General features: G+C 45.8%; 1 protein-coding gene across 6 annotated transcripts in view; it reads left to right on the top strand.

Annotated features, from left to right (window-relative positions):
* Positions 1 to 16,841, top strand: part of FLNB (filamin B) — a 157,339-nt gene that overhangs the window by 108,574 nt on the left and 31,924 nt on the right. For 3 of the 6 annotated variants that reach the window (XM_072598836.1, XM_072598835.1, XM_072598833.1), the window contains exons 22-30: positions 426 to 599; positions 2,216 to 2,378; positions 2,764 to 2,924; positions 7,198 to 7,365; positions 8,875 to 8,967; positions 9,754 to 9,877; positions 12,836 to 12,992; positions 13,493 to 13,682; positions 15,802 to 16,049. In XM_072598836.1, coding sequence (XP_072454937.1) covers positions 426 to 599; positions 2,216 to 2,378; positions 2,764 to 2,924; positions 7,198 to 7,365; positions 8,875 to 8,967; positions 9,754 to 9,877; positions 12,836 to 12,992; positions 13,493 to 13,682; positions 15,802 to 16,049 — 1,478 coding nt within the window. The remainder of the gene's footprint in view (positions 1 to 425; positions 600 to 2,215; positions 2,379 to 2,763; positions 2,925 to 7,197; positions 7,366 to 8,874; positions 8,968 to 9,753; positions 9,878 to 12,835; positions 12,993 to 13,492; positions 13,683 to 15,801; positions 16,050 to 16,841) is intronic. The other 3 variants (XM_072598838.1, XM_072598837.1, XM_072598834.1) reach the window with 2 other exon arrangements.

The following is a 16,841-nucleotide window of genomic DNA, read 5'->3' as shown; positions in this document are numbered from 1 at the left end:
TATGGCAAATGGCTTTCAGCAGCAATACATGTGGACTTTGGGATTTATTTCTGGGTCTGGTCAGTGATGAGAATTGAATGGTACTAAGTGATGTGGGACCTGGCATTCCTCGTTCTGCTGGTTAGATGGTGATAGAACTAGACCTGGGATTTCACTGACACCAGACATTCCCAAGGGCAGAAGCTCCTTCTCCCCATGTGATTTAGTGCTTTCTTGGCAGCTTCAGTCTCAAGGAGTTGCCTAGGGCACTAGGAAGGTTAGGTGATTTGCCCAGGACACCCGAGTTTTGGACTCTGGTCTTCCAGGCTCCAAAATCCACTGGGCCACCCAGAAATATACAGAAATATGTTGATGATAACTAGATTGTGGCTGTCTTTGTGACTCTTTCTTCACAAGACCCTGATGGCTTTACAATTGTTCTGCAGATGTGTTTCGGGAAGCCACAACCAACTTCACGGTGGATTCCCGCCCGCTGACGAAGGTTGGAGGGGATCACGTTAAAGCCACCATAGCCAACCCCTCCGGGGCCTTCACGGACTACCTCCTCAAAGACAATGCAGATGGGACCTACGACATTGAGTTCACACCATTTGAAAAAGGTGAGCTGGCTTTCTCTAGTCCTGACAAAAATGAAACGTGTTTTAAACAGATCTGATGGGTCTTGGGGTTTGTTTTTTATTTTTGCCAGTGATCTTAAGATTTTTTTGACTCTGACCCAGGCCTTTTGTATTTAGTAATCTTTTCCAGAAAGCACATGAAAAGTGACTCTTGGGGAGAGTCGAAAGCCTGGCTTGGAGGGATGCTTCTGCATTTTGTGCTGTCTCTAAAGTAGTTAGTCTGTATTTCTGTTCAGTTTCCTTTTCAGCTAAATAATATAATAGGTTGTGATAATAATATGTGTGTATATATATGTATATATATATTGGTCTAGAACTGTGACTTCCTGGTGTAGAAACTCCCTCCACTGATGCAGGTTGGCAGCTCCTCAGGACTCTGGCCTTAGAGAGTTGCCTGGGAGACTAAGGGATTAAGTGGGTTGCTCGCGGACACACGGTCCTTCTATGTCAAAGGCAGAAACTGAGGCTTGGTCTTCCTTGCTCCAAGACCATCCCTCTATCTATTAGGCCACACTGACTTTTAATAATGATACCATTAAGGATAACCATGATGATAACAAAATAATAAAAAACCATCATGGTGGTGTGGATAAAGAGCTGGCTTTGGAGCTAAGTAGACCCTGCATAGTCTTTGATAGATATCGTCTGCTTGAGCCTTGGTGAGGCAATTAACCTCTTGGTGCCTTAAGCCACTGGTGTCAAGTTCAAAGACCAAATATTGACTTATAGAAAACCACAAACTAACATTATCTGTTTTCACATTATATTTTTACTTATTTTATGGAACATTTCCCAATTACATTTTAATAGGGTTCTTGCCACACTTAGGAGTTTGCTTTAGGTGACTTTCTCAGATAAGACATGTTGCAGAGAAGGTACTGAACTCCACTGGCAGAGGGACTTCCCCATTTGGGAGTTCCCTTTACCAAACTCAATCAGAGGGTCCAGACCTTGTCCTGACTGTTAATAATTAGAACAACATTCACATGGAGGCTTTATCTATTAGGTCTTCTATCACAACTACCCTGTGAGGCAGGCAGTACTGGTATTATTGTCTACAGCTACATTTTAAAGATGAAGAAACAAGGCTGGAGAGGTGGCGAATTGCCTATTATTATTCATCTAGTAAATATCAGGATTGGGATTGGAATCCAAGTCCACCATTCTGTCTACTACCCAATGTTGACTCTGTATGTTACATTTTTGTGCTACCCAAAATACTTAATGGTTGTATTATTTTTTTTAAAAAATGTTGACATATTTTCAAAACAGTCTTCATTTCTGAATATGTCCTTTCCCCATTCCCTACCCAGAGAACCATTCCTTACTGGGAAAGAAGCCACGGTTTTATTGATATTGGGAACTTTCAGGTGGGAAAACTCCTTCTACCATTGTAGCTCAGCACCTTATAACAAAAAAAATTTTTGAATGCAGTTCAGGAAAATGAATCAGCCTGCCAACTGAATGTGACAGTATGTACTGTGTTCCATATCTGTAGTCCTGCCAAACACGTCTCTCTACCTCTGCTAAGATGGAGGCAGATTTTTCTCTTATCTTGCTCAGGACCAAACTCGATGTCTGTGTATTTTTTTAAATAGGCATTCACAGAGTGGAAGTAACATACGATGATGTGCCTGTGCCCAATAGCCCCTTCCAAGTGGCAGTCACTGAAGGCTGCCATCCATCCCGAGTGCAGGCCCAAGGACCTGGGCTAAAGGAAGGCTTTACTAACAAGCCCAATCCCTTCACTGTGGTTACCAGGTAAGGGAAACCTGTGAGGCCTCCACGGACAGCTCTCAGAAACATAATGTGAGCCCAAGAAGTCAGGATGGGTTATTGGCTTTAGGGCAGTCTTTGTTGCTACAGAAAGAGACTTAGTACTGGGAACTGAAGGAAAAAACATCTCCTGCCCCAAGGAAGAGAGCCTGAAGTTTTTTATAAAGACTCATGAGACAGACCGGGGTTATGCAGAATCCCTTAATGATACTCCGTCTAGGGTGGTGCTGGAAAGAGGGAGGGGGCACAAGAATGGCCAAGCAGGTGGACCCTTGGGATCTCTGTGGTTGGTAAAGAAAATGGGAGTGATGACAGAAAAAGCTATCTGAACCGAGTACTGACTGTTTCCTTTCCTCCTACCCCCTTTCAGAGGAGCAGGAATTGGGGGCCTTGGAATAACTGTGGAGGGACCATCCGAGTCGAAGATAAGTTGCAAAGATAATAAAGATGGCAGCTGTAGTGCCGAGTATATCCCTTTTGTGCCGGGAGATTATGATGTCAATATCACCTATGGAAATGAGCATGTACCTGGTAAGAGGCAATTCTCAGGTGGGATTGGTTCGTGTGTCTGTCTGTCTGTCCTTCCTTAATTTAAGTTTTCATATTGGCTACTTCTGAATATTCTGTCTCTTGATCATCGTTCTGCCCACCCTTTTAATAATGAGGAAAACAGTCAGCTAAGCCCACTGACTCTGTGTGTGTGTGTGTGTGTGTGTGTGTGTGTGTGTGTGAGATTCATCATCCAAAGTCCCCACTTGTGAACCATGGAAAGGAGGTGGGGCATTTCTGAGGGCCAATTCTAGAATGACTTCAAACATATGTCCGATTTTAAGAGCACACTGGGAATCGGTTCTTTGTTCACAGGATAAAGCAGACGCTTTTTGTTTAGCAAAGCATTGAGTTCAAAGAAATGCTGAGCCAACATTTTAAATGCTTTTTTTTTTTTTTTTTTTTTGCCTGGGTCTATCAAGACTCTTCCAAGGTCTCCATGACGTACTTACTAGACAGCTGGGTCTCTAAGGAGCTGCTCATCTGTTCTAGGAGGCTTACTGGCTTCCTGTTCTGGGCTTGTTTGTTGGGCTGTGATGGTTACAGTCCTCTACTCTGATATCTGCTTACCTTTTATATTATAGAGGATGATTCCAGTTCAGGTGTATCAGGTTAACCAAACATCCTTGAGTTCAGAGATTCCAGGACCTAAAGAAACACAGATCCTAACAGTTAATTAAATTATTATCTTGCTATGAACACTTGACAGCGGTTATAATAAGATGTGATTTGAAAGCAAACCTATGCAGGTGTGTTTCTATAGCTGACCGCTGGCTGGTGCATTGAGCCCAGAGAGTTGCCTGCTGCTTGTTAGAGGTGCCTGTAAATAGAGAGCGTCTCCGTCTAAACTCTGTAACCCAGATTTAATGTCAGTCTTGTTCCCAAGTACTTATCTACTGCATGGCAGAGGGTATGGGGAGAAGAGAAAGGAAGGAAAAGAAACTCCTTTATGGATCTGGTGGGCTGATTTCTTGACAGCCTGCCTGTTTCCCTGTTCTAATGACCTCTGGGTAGCCAGCATCCATCTATTTGTAGCAGACCATCTCTATTTTTGCCCTCCCGCCCTATTCCTCTCCTTCCCAGGGTGTACTGGGCTGACTGCTAAGCCTGCTGAAGATGAAATGAAGCCAGATATTTTTCAAAGGCCAAATACAAAGTTTCTTTTATGAAAACAAGACTTTGTGCTCTGAAACCCCAACTGACTGTTTAGCAGAGCTGCTCTAATATTCCCTGTTCCTGAGGGAAGAGTATTGTCATGCCTCACCCCAAAGAGTGTTTCCTTTGGCTTGGGAATCCATTTTCCAGGTGTTGGTCCAGCTGTACACTAAGCTTGACTCTCCCAAGCATTTTGCATTTGAAATTTTACGTGGGGGTCTGGCCTCTTATTTTTCTGTGGGAGCTGTTGCTGACATTCAATTAACTCCTTAGGACATCAGGGAACTTTATTGTAGAAGAGAGAACTCCTTGACTAAGGCAATGTGTACAGTCGTACTGATCAGTCAAAGAAATCTCACTGGAAGGACCATTCAGGAATGCCTAGAGAAAGTCCCTGCCCAGTGGATAGAGCATTCAGCTGGGAGGCAGGGTTCAAATTCCTCCACAGACACTTCTTAGTTGTGTGACTTTGGGCAAACGTCACAACCTCTGTGTCTCATTTTCCTTATCTGTAAAATGAGGAGGTTGGACGTGATGCTTCCTAAGGCCTTTCTGGCCCTAAATCTGTGGTCCTGTGACCCAAGTCTGGAAAAGTAAGACAGGGTCTGCTTGTGAAGAGCTATAAGTACCAAACCAGGGATTTTATATTTGATGTTAGTGGTAATAGGGGGCCAGTGAACGTTATTGAGTGAGGGTAAAGGGTGATGTGGTCAGACTTGCATTTTAGGAAAATCACTTTGGTAGGTGAGTGGAGAATGGATTGACTTAGAGAGAGACTTGAGGCAGTGAGACATTTGAAGGGTGTAATCCAGGTGAGAGGAGGTAAGGGCCAGAGCTGAGATGGTGACTTGTGGTAGAAAGAAGTGATGTACATTAGAGAGTGTGGAGGGAGAAGTGACAAGATTTGGCACTGGACTGGCTATGAGGGGTAAGTGAGAGTGTGAGGGGTCAAGGGAAAGCCTGGGGGAGTGGGAAGATGGCATCTGTCCTCAACATTAATAGGTAAGTTCAGAAGATGGGATGGTTTAGGGAGAAAAATAATGAATTTAAGATGCCGATGGATTGGATATGCAATGAAAAATGTCCACTATATTGTTGGAGATGCAAGATTAGAGCTCAGGAGAGAGTCTAGGGCTGGATGTATGGATCTGGGAATCCTGTCTAGAGATAATGGAACCCTTGGGAGCTGATGAGACTACCCTGGCTAGTAATAAGAGGAGTTAGTATTTATATCGTCCTTTAAGCTCTACAAAGCTTCTCACTCTCCTTGTCTCGTTTGATCCTTACAACAGCCCTAGGAAGTAAGCAATGTTATGCCATTTTTTCAGGGGAGGTAACTGAGGCAGACAGAAGTGCCCAGGGTCACATGGTGAGTAAGTGTCTGGGGCTGGATTTCAGGCTTGGTCTTCCTGACAAATCCAGTACGTTAGGCGCTGATCCCACTTAGACTTGCTTCTCAAGGATGGGGGCTGTTTTCCAAATCTTTGTCTTTGCCTCCCCCTCCCCCCATAGTGCCTGGTGGAGTGTGTTTGGCACATAGCCCCACAGCAAATGCTTGTCCAGTTGATGGTGACTATTATATGACTGGTTGTGTTTAAACATTTACCTTTAATTTTGAGGTTTTTATCATACTGGCAGCCTTGAGAATTGTCGGGCAAGCGAAGCAGTGTGCATTTCTCCTGTGGTGGATCAGATGCGCGGAGATAATAATAGGACAGGAAATCCCACAGCTGGAAGGGGCCTGCAAGGCTGTCTTGTCCCACCTCTGCATTTATAGATGAGGACTGACTCGGACCCAGCCAGAGAGGTCAGGCTAATGGTCCTGAGTCACCCAGCAAACAAGAGGCAAAGCTGAGATTTGAACCCTGAATGTTATGGCTCATCCCTGGTTGCTGCTTGGCTGGTATCCACCTGAAGCTCACAGATACCAGGAGAAGCCTTGGGTTTGGGGCCTGCCCTTGAGGTTCCTGAGCTTGGTTGCTAGTGAGTACATAAAGAGACGTCTTATAAGCCAATAAATGGGCAAAGCCAGGTCCCAGTGCTGCCTGTTGAATCCAAACTTGCTGCAGGCCTCCAATATCACTTTGGCTCTCATCAGTTTACCTGGATGGTCATTGTTGTGTCTCATATCCCCTAAGGGACCATAAGCTCCTCAAGGGAAAGGACTGTGTCTTTAGTGTGTCTGTCCCTCCCACCCACAGTGTAAGTGAACAGTGGGCTTCTCTGCTTCGGTAGCCCCCCAAAGTGGATTGTGGGTAAGCCTTCATTCATTGCTGTGGATCTCCTTTGATAGAGAAAGCAGATGCCTCTCCCCCACTCTGCCTTCCAGACAAGCCCCAGTTGGGAAATGGAAGCCCGTGCTTCTCAGAGAGATCTCTGCTATTTACCCTGCAGAGTCTCAGTTTTAAACATGTTTGGCTGTGGAGTAAACAGACCCCGGCTCCGATGACAATTAACTATAATTTAACTTTGTTGCATGGAGCTCATGTTAGGCCTGGATTGACAGAGAGCCAAGGCCGGGGCTTAGTTCCCAAACTGAGTTGTCAGCCGTCGCCTCCCTGTGGGGTGGCTGGGATTTTGGGTCTAATTCTGTCTCTTGGTGGTGAGGCTCTTTTCGGTAGATGACTTTTTTAAGTTGTAAGAAAATCACCTGTTCCTGGGGGCATCCCAGGGGCGTGAGGGCAGAGGTATGGATTCATCTAGAACCCTCTTTCTGCAGGATGGCCCCCATGTTCTTTTTTCTCTCTCATTAGTTGTTGGGGGTTCAGGAGGGGTGGGGCATCTCAGAGAACTTGGGGAAAGTCAACGTGAGTCAGTCCCTTGTGCAGCAAGATGATGGGGAGGAAGGACTGTTTGCCCCAGAGAATAAAAAGAACCAGCTTCCTTGCCACCATCAGGAAGGAAGCCTCCTATCCAGGTTTTCATCTCAGAAGTGAGATGTGAAGCCTAGGAGACCTCACAGAAAGAGGTGGGAGAGGCTGACTGACCTAAGAAATGCAAGAAGGGTGTGACAGGATTTTTATTCCAAGTGAACACCCAAGGCTTCCAGCTTCCAGTTTGGGCTCAATAATGGTGTGGTTTTTATTTTGTTTTCTTATAGGCAGTCCATTCAGGATCCCCGTGAAAGATATCGTTGACCCCAGCAAAGTCAAGCTTGCTGGCCCTGGCCTGGGGACAGGAGTCAGGGCCAAAGTGCCGCAGTCCTTTACTGTGGACACGAGTCAGGCTGGCCTCGCCCCCCTGGAAGTTCTGGTGCTGGGACCCAGAGGTGAGTCAGTCCATTCTTCCTTTTCTCTTTATATGTCCGTATGGTGAGACAGAGGTTAAGTGGACAGGGGGCTGCTCTCAGTCAGGTAGGCCTGGGTTCTGGGCCTGCTTCTCACACATCCTGGCTGTGTTCCTGGGAAGTTCCTGCGAAACCTCAGCTCCCAAGATAACACTGTAAGTTGCTGATTGGTATTGGTAGAGGGAGTTTCTTTCATGGATGTGTGCCATTCACCAGATATCACAAGTCTGGACCAAAAAAAAAGTCTGGACCAAATAAAAAAATTTATTTATTTGCAAGAGCTTATCAGAGATTCCAGTTAAACTCTCAAATCCCTTTCCTTGGTAGGTAGGCTTCAGTGAATAGTCTTAATCTCCTTTAGGCCAATACTCAAGCCAGATCCTTTTCTCCTTCTGAGCTGCCTGGGCTTGGGGCCTATGGGATTTATCTCTTGAGTTTGAGAGAAGGATTAGAAGACATTGCATTTCCATCTTGTCTGGAGGTAGATTGAGGTGACTTTTTTAGTCCTATCCTTTTTTGGGGGTGCTTGGGCCTCCATATGTGATGACGGCTCACATTGTTACCAGAGCTGTGGCTGGTACTACAATTAACCATACATGCTAATTCGCTCCATTGACCTGGAGAACAGAGGGTTTTGGGGAAATGGGCTTAGACTTGGTCCTTTTATGTGACTGAACTGAAGCTTCTTGGACCTTGGGGGTGGGGGAAGCTGATTTCACACACAGTCAGTCTGGATCTGTGATGGGGGAGCGTGCATCACACAATCCAGAGCTTAAAATCAGGAAGTGCAGGGTCCTGGTCCAGCCTCTGACCCCTCTTGGCCACGGGACCATGGGCATTCACTTTCTTTGTCAGGATCCCAGGCAGTTGGCTAAGTCTAGAAGGTGCTAGGAGATGATTAGATCCAAGATGAAATGGGTCCTCAGCAGAGCAGGGCCCACTTCCCTTTTCTCTAAAGAAACATCCATTAGGGAAGTCAGGGAGATGTCTTCCTGGTAAGTGGCCCAGCTCTGCAAGTCTTCAGGGAGAAGTGGTCTGAGATAGAGTGACAGCTCAGGCTATTCCTCTTGGCCTAGAGAGAGAAAGCAGTCTGAAGCCTTTCCTTTTGTGTGTGGATGGCAGAGTCTTCTTTGGGGCACATCTCTCCCAGTAACTCCAGACGCTCCCATTCTGGAGTTTGCTGGATTTGTTCTTCCTGAGGTCTCGGCTCTACAGTCACAATGGTCTGCGAGCCCGTGTCCGCCCTCTTCCTTCCAGTGCCCTTGATGACAGCACTTCCTCAGAAGCATAACCTCCCAGAGCCTGAGAGGTGACACCTGAAGGGAGGGACTGAGGGGTCAGGCTGGAGTTGGCCTCTCCCACTAAGTCATCAGAGGTTGAACCTTATATGATGTGGTAGTGAGGAAGGAAGAGGGGCAGGGGAGGGAGTGCTCGACTCCACCGTTGTCTGATTTCTGCCAGTATCCTCAAGTAATACCTTTTTAATTCCAGCAGACGAGGTGGACTCCCAGACCCGACGCAGCCCCCTGAAAGCCATTTCAGATTTCTTTAGAGGTGACCAGCAGGGCAATATTAATGAGACAGGTTTGCACTTGCATGTGGCTTCTCCGTCCGTCTGTCTGATGCTCATTTGCTCTGCTTTGGCTAACTCTTATCATGTGCTGAGTGGTTCCTTTCGTTGCACAGTGGTGGCTGAGGCTTGGGCAGGGAGCAGGGGCTATGCCATTTTCTGAAATAGGGTCTGGCTTCCTGCAACGCGACCAATACCTGCTTTACTAAGAGGGCCGCTTTAGAGATGCTTTTACCTGACTGCTCTGGGGGCTTTAAGCTGCATGTAAGAAGAAACTTCCCCCCACTCCAAACTCACACCTTGTGTGCTGCTGTCCTAGTAGTGATCTCAATGCACCTTCCTGAAAGGAGGCCTCAGAAAGGACATCAGGCGCTTTTGTCCTGCTACTTTAGTAGGAGAGTTTGCCCTTTGAAGCCTCAGAGTTAGCATGCAACAGTTATACTAACCCACTTTAAATGCTGAAGCACTTTATGGTTGCATGATTGCCTTAACCATGGTTCGTATTTCTCATGTGCCCGGACGAGCAAAAGCTGTCTCATTAAGAGTCCTCCAGGAGAGACTGAGATTAGAGTGGCTCACTTTGGAAGTACAGTTGTTTGTCCACCCTGTGCTTCAGGAAGCCCTGGGGCTGTACACCCCCAGGTCCATGTCCAGGTCCTGCTAGAAGGGGTCTTGCTTGGTCAGCACAAAGCACTTCTCTGTACTCAGATGGAGTCTTTGTTCTGACCCATGCCTGGGCCCGGGGGTTGGGGGAAGGTCCATGACCCTGCCCTTTTCAGAGCCGTCCTGTTTGTCCCTAGGCCTGGTGGAACCAGTGACTGTGGTGGACAACGGAGATGGCACTCACACTGTTACCTACACCCCATCTCAGGAAGGACCTTACATGCTCTCTGTCAAGTATGCTGATGAAGATGTTCCACACAGGTAAAGGAAGGCCTCGATCCCCCGGGTTCGCTTCCACCCTTTACAACCAAGGTGAATTACAGTTCTCTGCACATACCACTCCAAGTGCTTGTGACTTTGGACCTGTTAGGAGGGAATGCCTAGTGGGTCTCTGTTTTGTGACCTACGTCAAAAAAAGATTGATAATGATGGCTTTCACGTCACACTCAACTCCATGTGGATCTCCCTCTCCCCTCCCCACACAACCAGTCCTTGTAACAAAGAATAAGAAAAGACGGTTCCCTGAAAGTAACTGGCACATCACGCAAGACAGACAGTGTAGACACCCTTGGTCCTCTCCCTCTGTAAAGAAGTCCTCCAGACTTGGTCATGAAGAAGATATCTTCTGTTGTCCTTTCCATTCCCATTGTCTTGGTCCTGTTCACTCTGCTTTGCATCATCAGTTATTCTGAGTATTTCTTTGCTTCTTAGGGCAGCACGCTTTTTCTCTTTCATTCCTTTGTTAAGTTCTGGGTATGCAAAGCAGGACTAAAGAAGGTCTCTACTCTGTATAGGGAGGCATGTGGAAATAGCTACCAGTCTATGTGAGGAGCATATGAAATAGAGAAAGAAGAGATGGAAAATCATCTGAGGGAAGGCACCCAGGCTGGGCAGAGATGTGGAAGAAGCCTAGGCAGGGTGGGATTTGGAAGAGTGTCCCTAGCATGGAGCATGGCTGGTGTAAATGCATGGAATCAGGAGTGACAGCAGATACCTGAATCATTGAATTCATGGTGAAGGGAAGTAAATTATAAGGAGCCAGCTTGTGAAGGACTCTACATCCCAAATGGAGGACTTTATGTTTGATCCTGGAAGTCATGTTGAGTCACTGGAATTTATTGAGTGGGGGGTGGTATAGTCCAGTCTGTGCTTTAGGAAAATCCTCTTGATGGTTGAGTGTAATGTGCATAGGAGCTGGTAGAGGCTTGAGGCAGGAAGACCAATTAAGCTATTTTGGTAGTCCAGGTGAGAGACCACATGGCCTTGAATTTAGGTGGTGGCAGCAGATTGGATTGGCTGTGTTGGGTGAGTGAAAGTAAGAAATCAAGGAAGATGCTGAGGTTGTAGGTGTGCCTAGCAAGGAGGTTGGTGGTAGCCTCAAAAGTAATATGAAAGTTTGGAAGAGAAAAGGGGATGAGTGGAAAGAAAATGAGTTCTCTCTTAGACGTGTTGAGTTTGAGATATCTATGGGACATCCAGTTTGAGATATCCAGAAGACAGTTGGTTATATGGACCTGGGGTTTAGGGGAGGACCAGGGCCAGATAAATTGATCTGAAAATTTACACACAACTGAACCCTTGGGAGTCGATGAGATTGCTAAGAGAGAGTGTAGAGGGAAAAGAACAGGACCCAGCACAGAGCCTTGGGGGACACTTATGGGTAGTAAATGTGATATGGATGAAGATCCTGCCATGCAGATGGAGGAGTGAGTGGCCAGACAGGTAGAGAAGGAGAGATCAGTGTCATGAAGAGAGAACCTTGAAAAGCCAGGAGGAGAAGGTGATGGACACCTTCAAATAAGGCAGAGAGCTCCAAAAAGGCTGAGGCCTGAGAATATCATTGGAGAGAACGGTTTCCTCTGAGTGGTGTTGGTGGAAGTCCTATTTCAGAGGGTTAAGAAGAGAGTGAAGAAAGGGAGACACTCAGTAGAGTTAGTGTTCTCAAAACATTGTCCTCTGTTGAGGACAAAGTTAAGCTGACAGCTGGCCGATGAGCTCAGTCATACCACATGAAGGATGCTAATTTCTTAGGCTTTTTCCAGCTAACGGGTATCTGCTGACTCCTTGTTTCTGACTGATCCTTTGGGGTTTCACTTATATATATTTAGCATTTTATTTTTCCCCAGTTACATATAAAAACAATTTTTAACATTCATTTTTTAAAATCTGAATTACAAATTTTCTCCCTTCCTCCCTCCCCAGACTTCTTCTTCAGTAAGAAGACAAGCAGTTTGATATAGGTTGTACATGTGTAGTCATGTGAAACATACATAATAGTCGTGTTGTGATAGAAAACATAGACTAAAAGAAACTCAAGAAAAATAAAGGAAGTCAAGCAAAAGTAAGCTTCCGTCTGTATTCAGACACTATCAGTTCCCTCTCTGGGGTTGGATAGCATTTTTCATCATAAGTCCTTCAGAGTTGTCTTGGATTGTTGTGTATCTGAGAATAGCCAAGTCCTTCCTAGCTGGTCATCTTACCTTTTTGTGTACCTTTGTACCCAGTAGATTTCACTTTGTGTCAGCCCATGCAAGTCTTTCCAGGTTTCTCTGAGAAATTCCTGTTCATTATTCTTATAGTACAATAGTATTCCATCGTAATCACACACCACAGCTTGTTCAGCCATTCCCCTATTGATGAGTTTCCCCCCAACTTCGAATTCTTTGCTGCCAGAAACAATCTGCTGTAGTAGATATTTTTGTATGTATAGGTCCTTTTCCTTTTTGTTTTTTATCTCTTTTGTGATACAGATCTAGGTCAAAGGGTACACATGGTTTTTTGGGCATAATTCCAAATTGCTCTACAGAATGGTTGAATCAGTTCACAACTCCACCAACAGTGCATTAGAGTCTCATGTTTCTCACATCTCCTTCAACATTTGTCATTTACCTTTTCGTGCCTATTAGCCAATCTAATAGGTATGAGGTAGCACCTCAGAATTGTTTTCATTTGCATTTCTCCATGTGAATATAAATAGTTTTGGTGACTTCATCTGAAAACTGACCCCTATCTTTTGGTCATTTCTCAGTTGGGGAAGATCCTTCAGTTTCAATAACTCTTGAGATCCTCTCACTTACCTTTCGCTTGCTAAAGATATTCTACTGTCATTCCCCTTGTCGGCTTTGTTATTTGACTAAAGCTTGTCACTGAGAAGAGATGATGACTCCCCTTGAGGTTGAGTAGATGTGTAATGATTGGAATGTCTTCCCGTACATTCAGTCCTTTTAAGGTCAAGGTCCTCCCCACATATGATGCTAGCAAAGTGACTGCCAGCGGCCCTGGCCTCAGCTCCTATGGGGTTCCAGCCAGTTTGCCTGTGGAGTTTGCTGTTGATGCCAAGAAAGCAGGAATCGGCCCCCTTGCTGTCCAGATAACAGTAAGTTGTCTGCTCTTGGTTTTCCTGCTCCCTTCACAATCCATGACACTCAGAATCCTAGAAAACTAGAAGGAACCTTTGAGAACATCTAATCCATTGCCCTCATTTCACAGATGAAGAAACTGAGGCATGGGAGAGGTTAAGTGAATTTCCAAAGGTCTGGGAAGTGGGAGAGCTAGGACTGGACAGAGGTCTTTTGCTTGGTCTAGTGCTATTCTTGCTACACTACCATCTCCCTTGTTGGTGTGATGCATCTGTTTTTCAGGCTGGGTTGTTGCTCTGTATATCTGGTATGGAGTTCATCTTCAGAAGAGAATATGGAACAGTGGTTCACCCTTTCTCCCAAGCATTCCTCTGTGCAAAAATGATTCCGAAAAGTCTTCTCTAATTTGCTTTTTAAGATCACTAAACTGAGTGCTTAGAGAGGGCAATGTTTTCTATGTAGGTTTCCTGTAGGTTTTGATTGAATTTGTTCATCTCATTGTACTTGTGACGCCCAGGACCAAGAAGGAAAGCCCAAAAGAGCCAATGTTCATGACAACAAAGATGGTACCTATGCAGTGACCTACCTCCCTGACAAGACGGGCCGCTACCTGATTGGGGTCACTTATGGTGGGGATAACATTCCATCTTCTCCTTATCGAATTCGGGCCACCCAGACTGGAGATGCTAGCAAATGCATGGCCACAGGTGAGTAGGATTCTCTGGGCCAGAGCTTCTAATTGGGTTGGGTGGTGCTGATGGGGACCCTCCCCAGACTTACTTTTGAAATGGCCTCATTTCAAACGAGGGGTAGCAGCAGCCTTTTAGCTTTTCATAAAGTTCAAGGGCATATTGGGGCACCTGGGTTAGCATGTAAATGGGGTGGTTCAACTGTCCAGCCAAAGGTAGGAAGATGAACTACTTAAAGGTGGATGTGGGGCGTGCACCCAAGGCGAAGATGTAGAAACCTCCCATGTGATCATTGATCTATTTGGGTCAGAGCACTTCCTTTTGGTAACTGATGTCCCTGAGCGTGCATCAGTAATAGAGTAGATAGACAGGTAGGTAGCCTCTTGTAATTTCCAAACCTTAGTCTACCTTTTCACTTGCCTAATTGTCAATATATTTAGTATCCAAGAAAAGGTACCTCCAGGAGTTCAGTTCAACAAACATTTATTAGGTACTTGCTGTATACCAGGCCCTTTGTGGGGGGAAATGGTGCCAGCCCCCCAAGAGCTTCTAGTCTAACAGATTTGTTCCATGACCCTCTAGTTTCTGATGTCTAAGGAAGAGTGCTTTGTTCAGTTTCTTGTTCTGCCACTTAGAAACTCAGAAGGCATATCCCTTCACTAATCCTGGCCTCTGAATGCTCCTAAGTAAAATGAGGAGATTGGTCTTCATGGCCTCTCTGCTTCCTTCTATATCCACGTCTGTGACTCCTGGAAACCCTGGAAATAAGTCTTCAGCAACGTAGGCCTTGCTCCCTCAATGCTCTTTAGGAGACAGTTTCATGCATCACTGGGGTGGGTGACCTTTTCTGATGTGACAGAGTTCAACTGGTTCTCAGAAAGGTTGCCCAACCCCATGTCCCACTGGCATGCCATGATGGTCCACAGGAGGCACCAATAAAGTGTCCTTCTTTAACTTGACTGGCTGAGTACCCTATGGAACTTTTGGATTCTTTAACTTGGTATTCATTGCCCTCCAGTCTAGCCCCAACCATCCTTTCTAGGCTTTAACTTGTTCCATGAATTATGTGTCCCAATTGAACAAGGATTTACTAAGTGCCTACTGTATGCCAAGTGCTGCTCTACGATGGAAAAAGAAATGCAAAGAATAAAACAGTCCCGCCCTCAAGGACCTTACAGTCCCATGGGGTGGGTCTGTCACCGTCCTCTGAAAACACTGTGGTTGCCCATGCCCTCCACTGCCACCTCTGCCTCCCAGCTTCCCCGGCTTCCTTCTTTGACAAGAGGCCTTTCCCTTCCTGTCCCACATCTGGCTAGTGCTATTGCTTTCCCTCGGTCTGCCTCCTGTATATATCTTGTATGGACATAATTATTTGCATGTTGTCTTCCCCATTGGAGTATGAGGTCTTTGAGGCCTTTTGTTGATAGATCCCAGCAATTAACACAGTACCTAGAACACAGTAGGTATTTTAAAAATACTTGTTGATTTTAACTAATATTTCTGCCTGCCCTTAAAAGCCCAAGTTTAACTCTTCTACAAAGCCTCCCCCAGCTACACTCATCCAATGAGCTCCTACAGTGCTTGTTGTCTGAAAAAAGTGGAAGCTCAACAGAAGTTAGGTGACTTACTCAAGGTAATATGGTCAGCACTAGTTGGAGTGAGGATTTGAACCCATGTCTGTGTGTCTCCAAGTCCAGCTCTTTTTCCTCTATACCACATTGCCTCTTCTTTAATGGAAGACAGAGCCTTTTGAGCAGTTCACCTGGGAAGACCTTTGGCCAAGCTTGACCCTGCTGGGGGCTCGTAGCTATTTTCTCGATGTTGACAATGCTGCTTTGTGGGTATATGGTGTTAGTGATAGTGATAGCTGACAGTGCTCTAGCATTTGGAAGCTGGCAGAGTACTTTTCATGCATGATCTGTTTGATCCTCACACCCATCTTGAGAGGTTGGTGCAGTTATTATTCCCATTGTAGAGCTGAGGCTTCTGAAGCCCAGAGAGGTCAAAGGGTTTGCCCAGGGATGCACAGCTAGGAAGCTTGTGACCAACTCTTCCTGATTCCAGGTCAAGTGCTCTCGCCTACCGTGCCATGATGTGGTTTAGCTTTTCTGCAAACTTGGTTTCAACTGTTTTCTAGGCCCTGGAATTGCACCCACTGTCAAAACTGGGGAGGAAGTTGGTTTTGTGGTCGATGCCAAGACTGCAGGGAAAGGGAAGGTGACCTGTACAGTCCTGACACCTGATGGCACTGAAGTAGAAGCAGAGGTCATCGAGAATGAGGATGGCACCTATGACATCTTCTACACGGCGGCAAAGCCTGGCACCTATGTCATCTATGTGCGCTTTGGGGGAGTGGATATTCCCAATAGCCCCTTTACTGTCATGGTAAGACTAACCTTAGAATTGACCTCACCTAGAACATGAAGGGTGTCCCCGACCTGTCACTGGGTTCTCAAGGCAGGAATAACATATAGGATGATATTTATGTCCCCTTTGGGCCTCTCTGTGCTGTGCTGGTGCCCAGAAGTGCCATCCAGTTGGCCTGGCCATACAGGTACTGAGCAGTCCTGCTAGAGGTTTTGTTATGTTGTTGGGGGTGTCCGGTGGTACCTTAGGTCTAAGGTACATAAACTCTTGTCCTCTCTTGATATCTTTGCGTTTTGACATTTTCCTTCTGCAGCAGAGAAAAGGTTGACAGGTAATGTCCTTAGCTTATTTAAAGGAGCAGTTTCAAAAATCATGACTCAAACACTTGGATTTCTCAGGATAATTTACCTGGAGAGGCTGGGTTTGGATTTGGTGGTGGACATTGGGTGAGGGATAGCAGCTTAGGAGCTAGTGGACACTTTGCTTGCCAGTGATGACCAGAGATTGTGTGAATCGTTTGAATGCTCAAGAAAAGAAAGCAGTGATTTGGGGGGGGCCAGTGTTCCATCTGGCAGATCAGCCTGAGTCAGCACATGGAAGGTTTCCCCATCTTCTTCTGCCCAAAGAAACATGTTTGAAGCTAAGGGTTATAGGGTCTTGAATCTAGACCTGGCAAGGACCCCAGGATCGATCTAGTCTAACCTCCCTTCCAGTTTTACAGATGAGGAAACTGAGGTCCAGAGTTAGTAAGCAGAAGAGGTGAGATTTGAACCCAAGAGGGTGAGTGGATCGAATTCTCTCATTCTCTTG

Source organism: Notamacropus eugenii, chromosome 3, assembly GCF_028372415.1.
Source record: "Notamacropus eugenii isolate mMacEug1 chromosome 3, mMacEug1.pri_v2, whole genome shotgun sequence".
NCBI lineage: Eukaryota > Metazoa > Chordata > Mammalia > Diprotodontia > Macropodidae > Notamacropus > Notamacropus eugenii.
The sequence above is the reverse complement of the archived record's forward strand: the minus strand, read 5'-3'. Positions and strand labels throughout refer to the sequence as shown.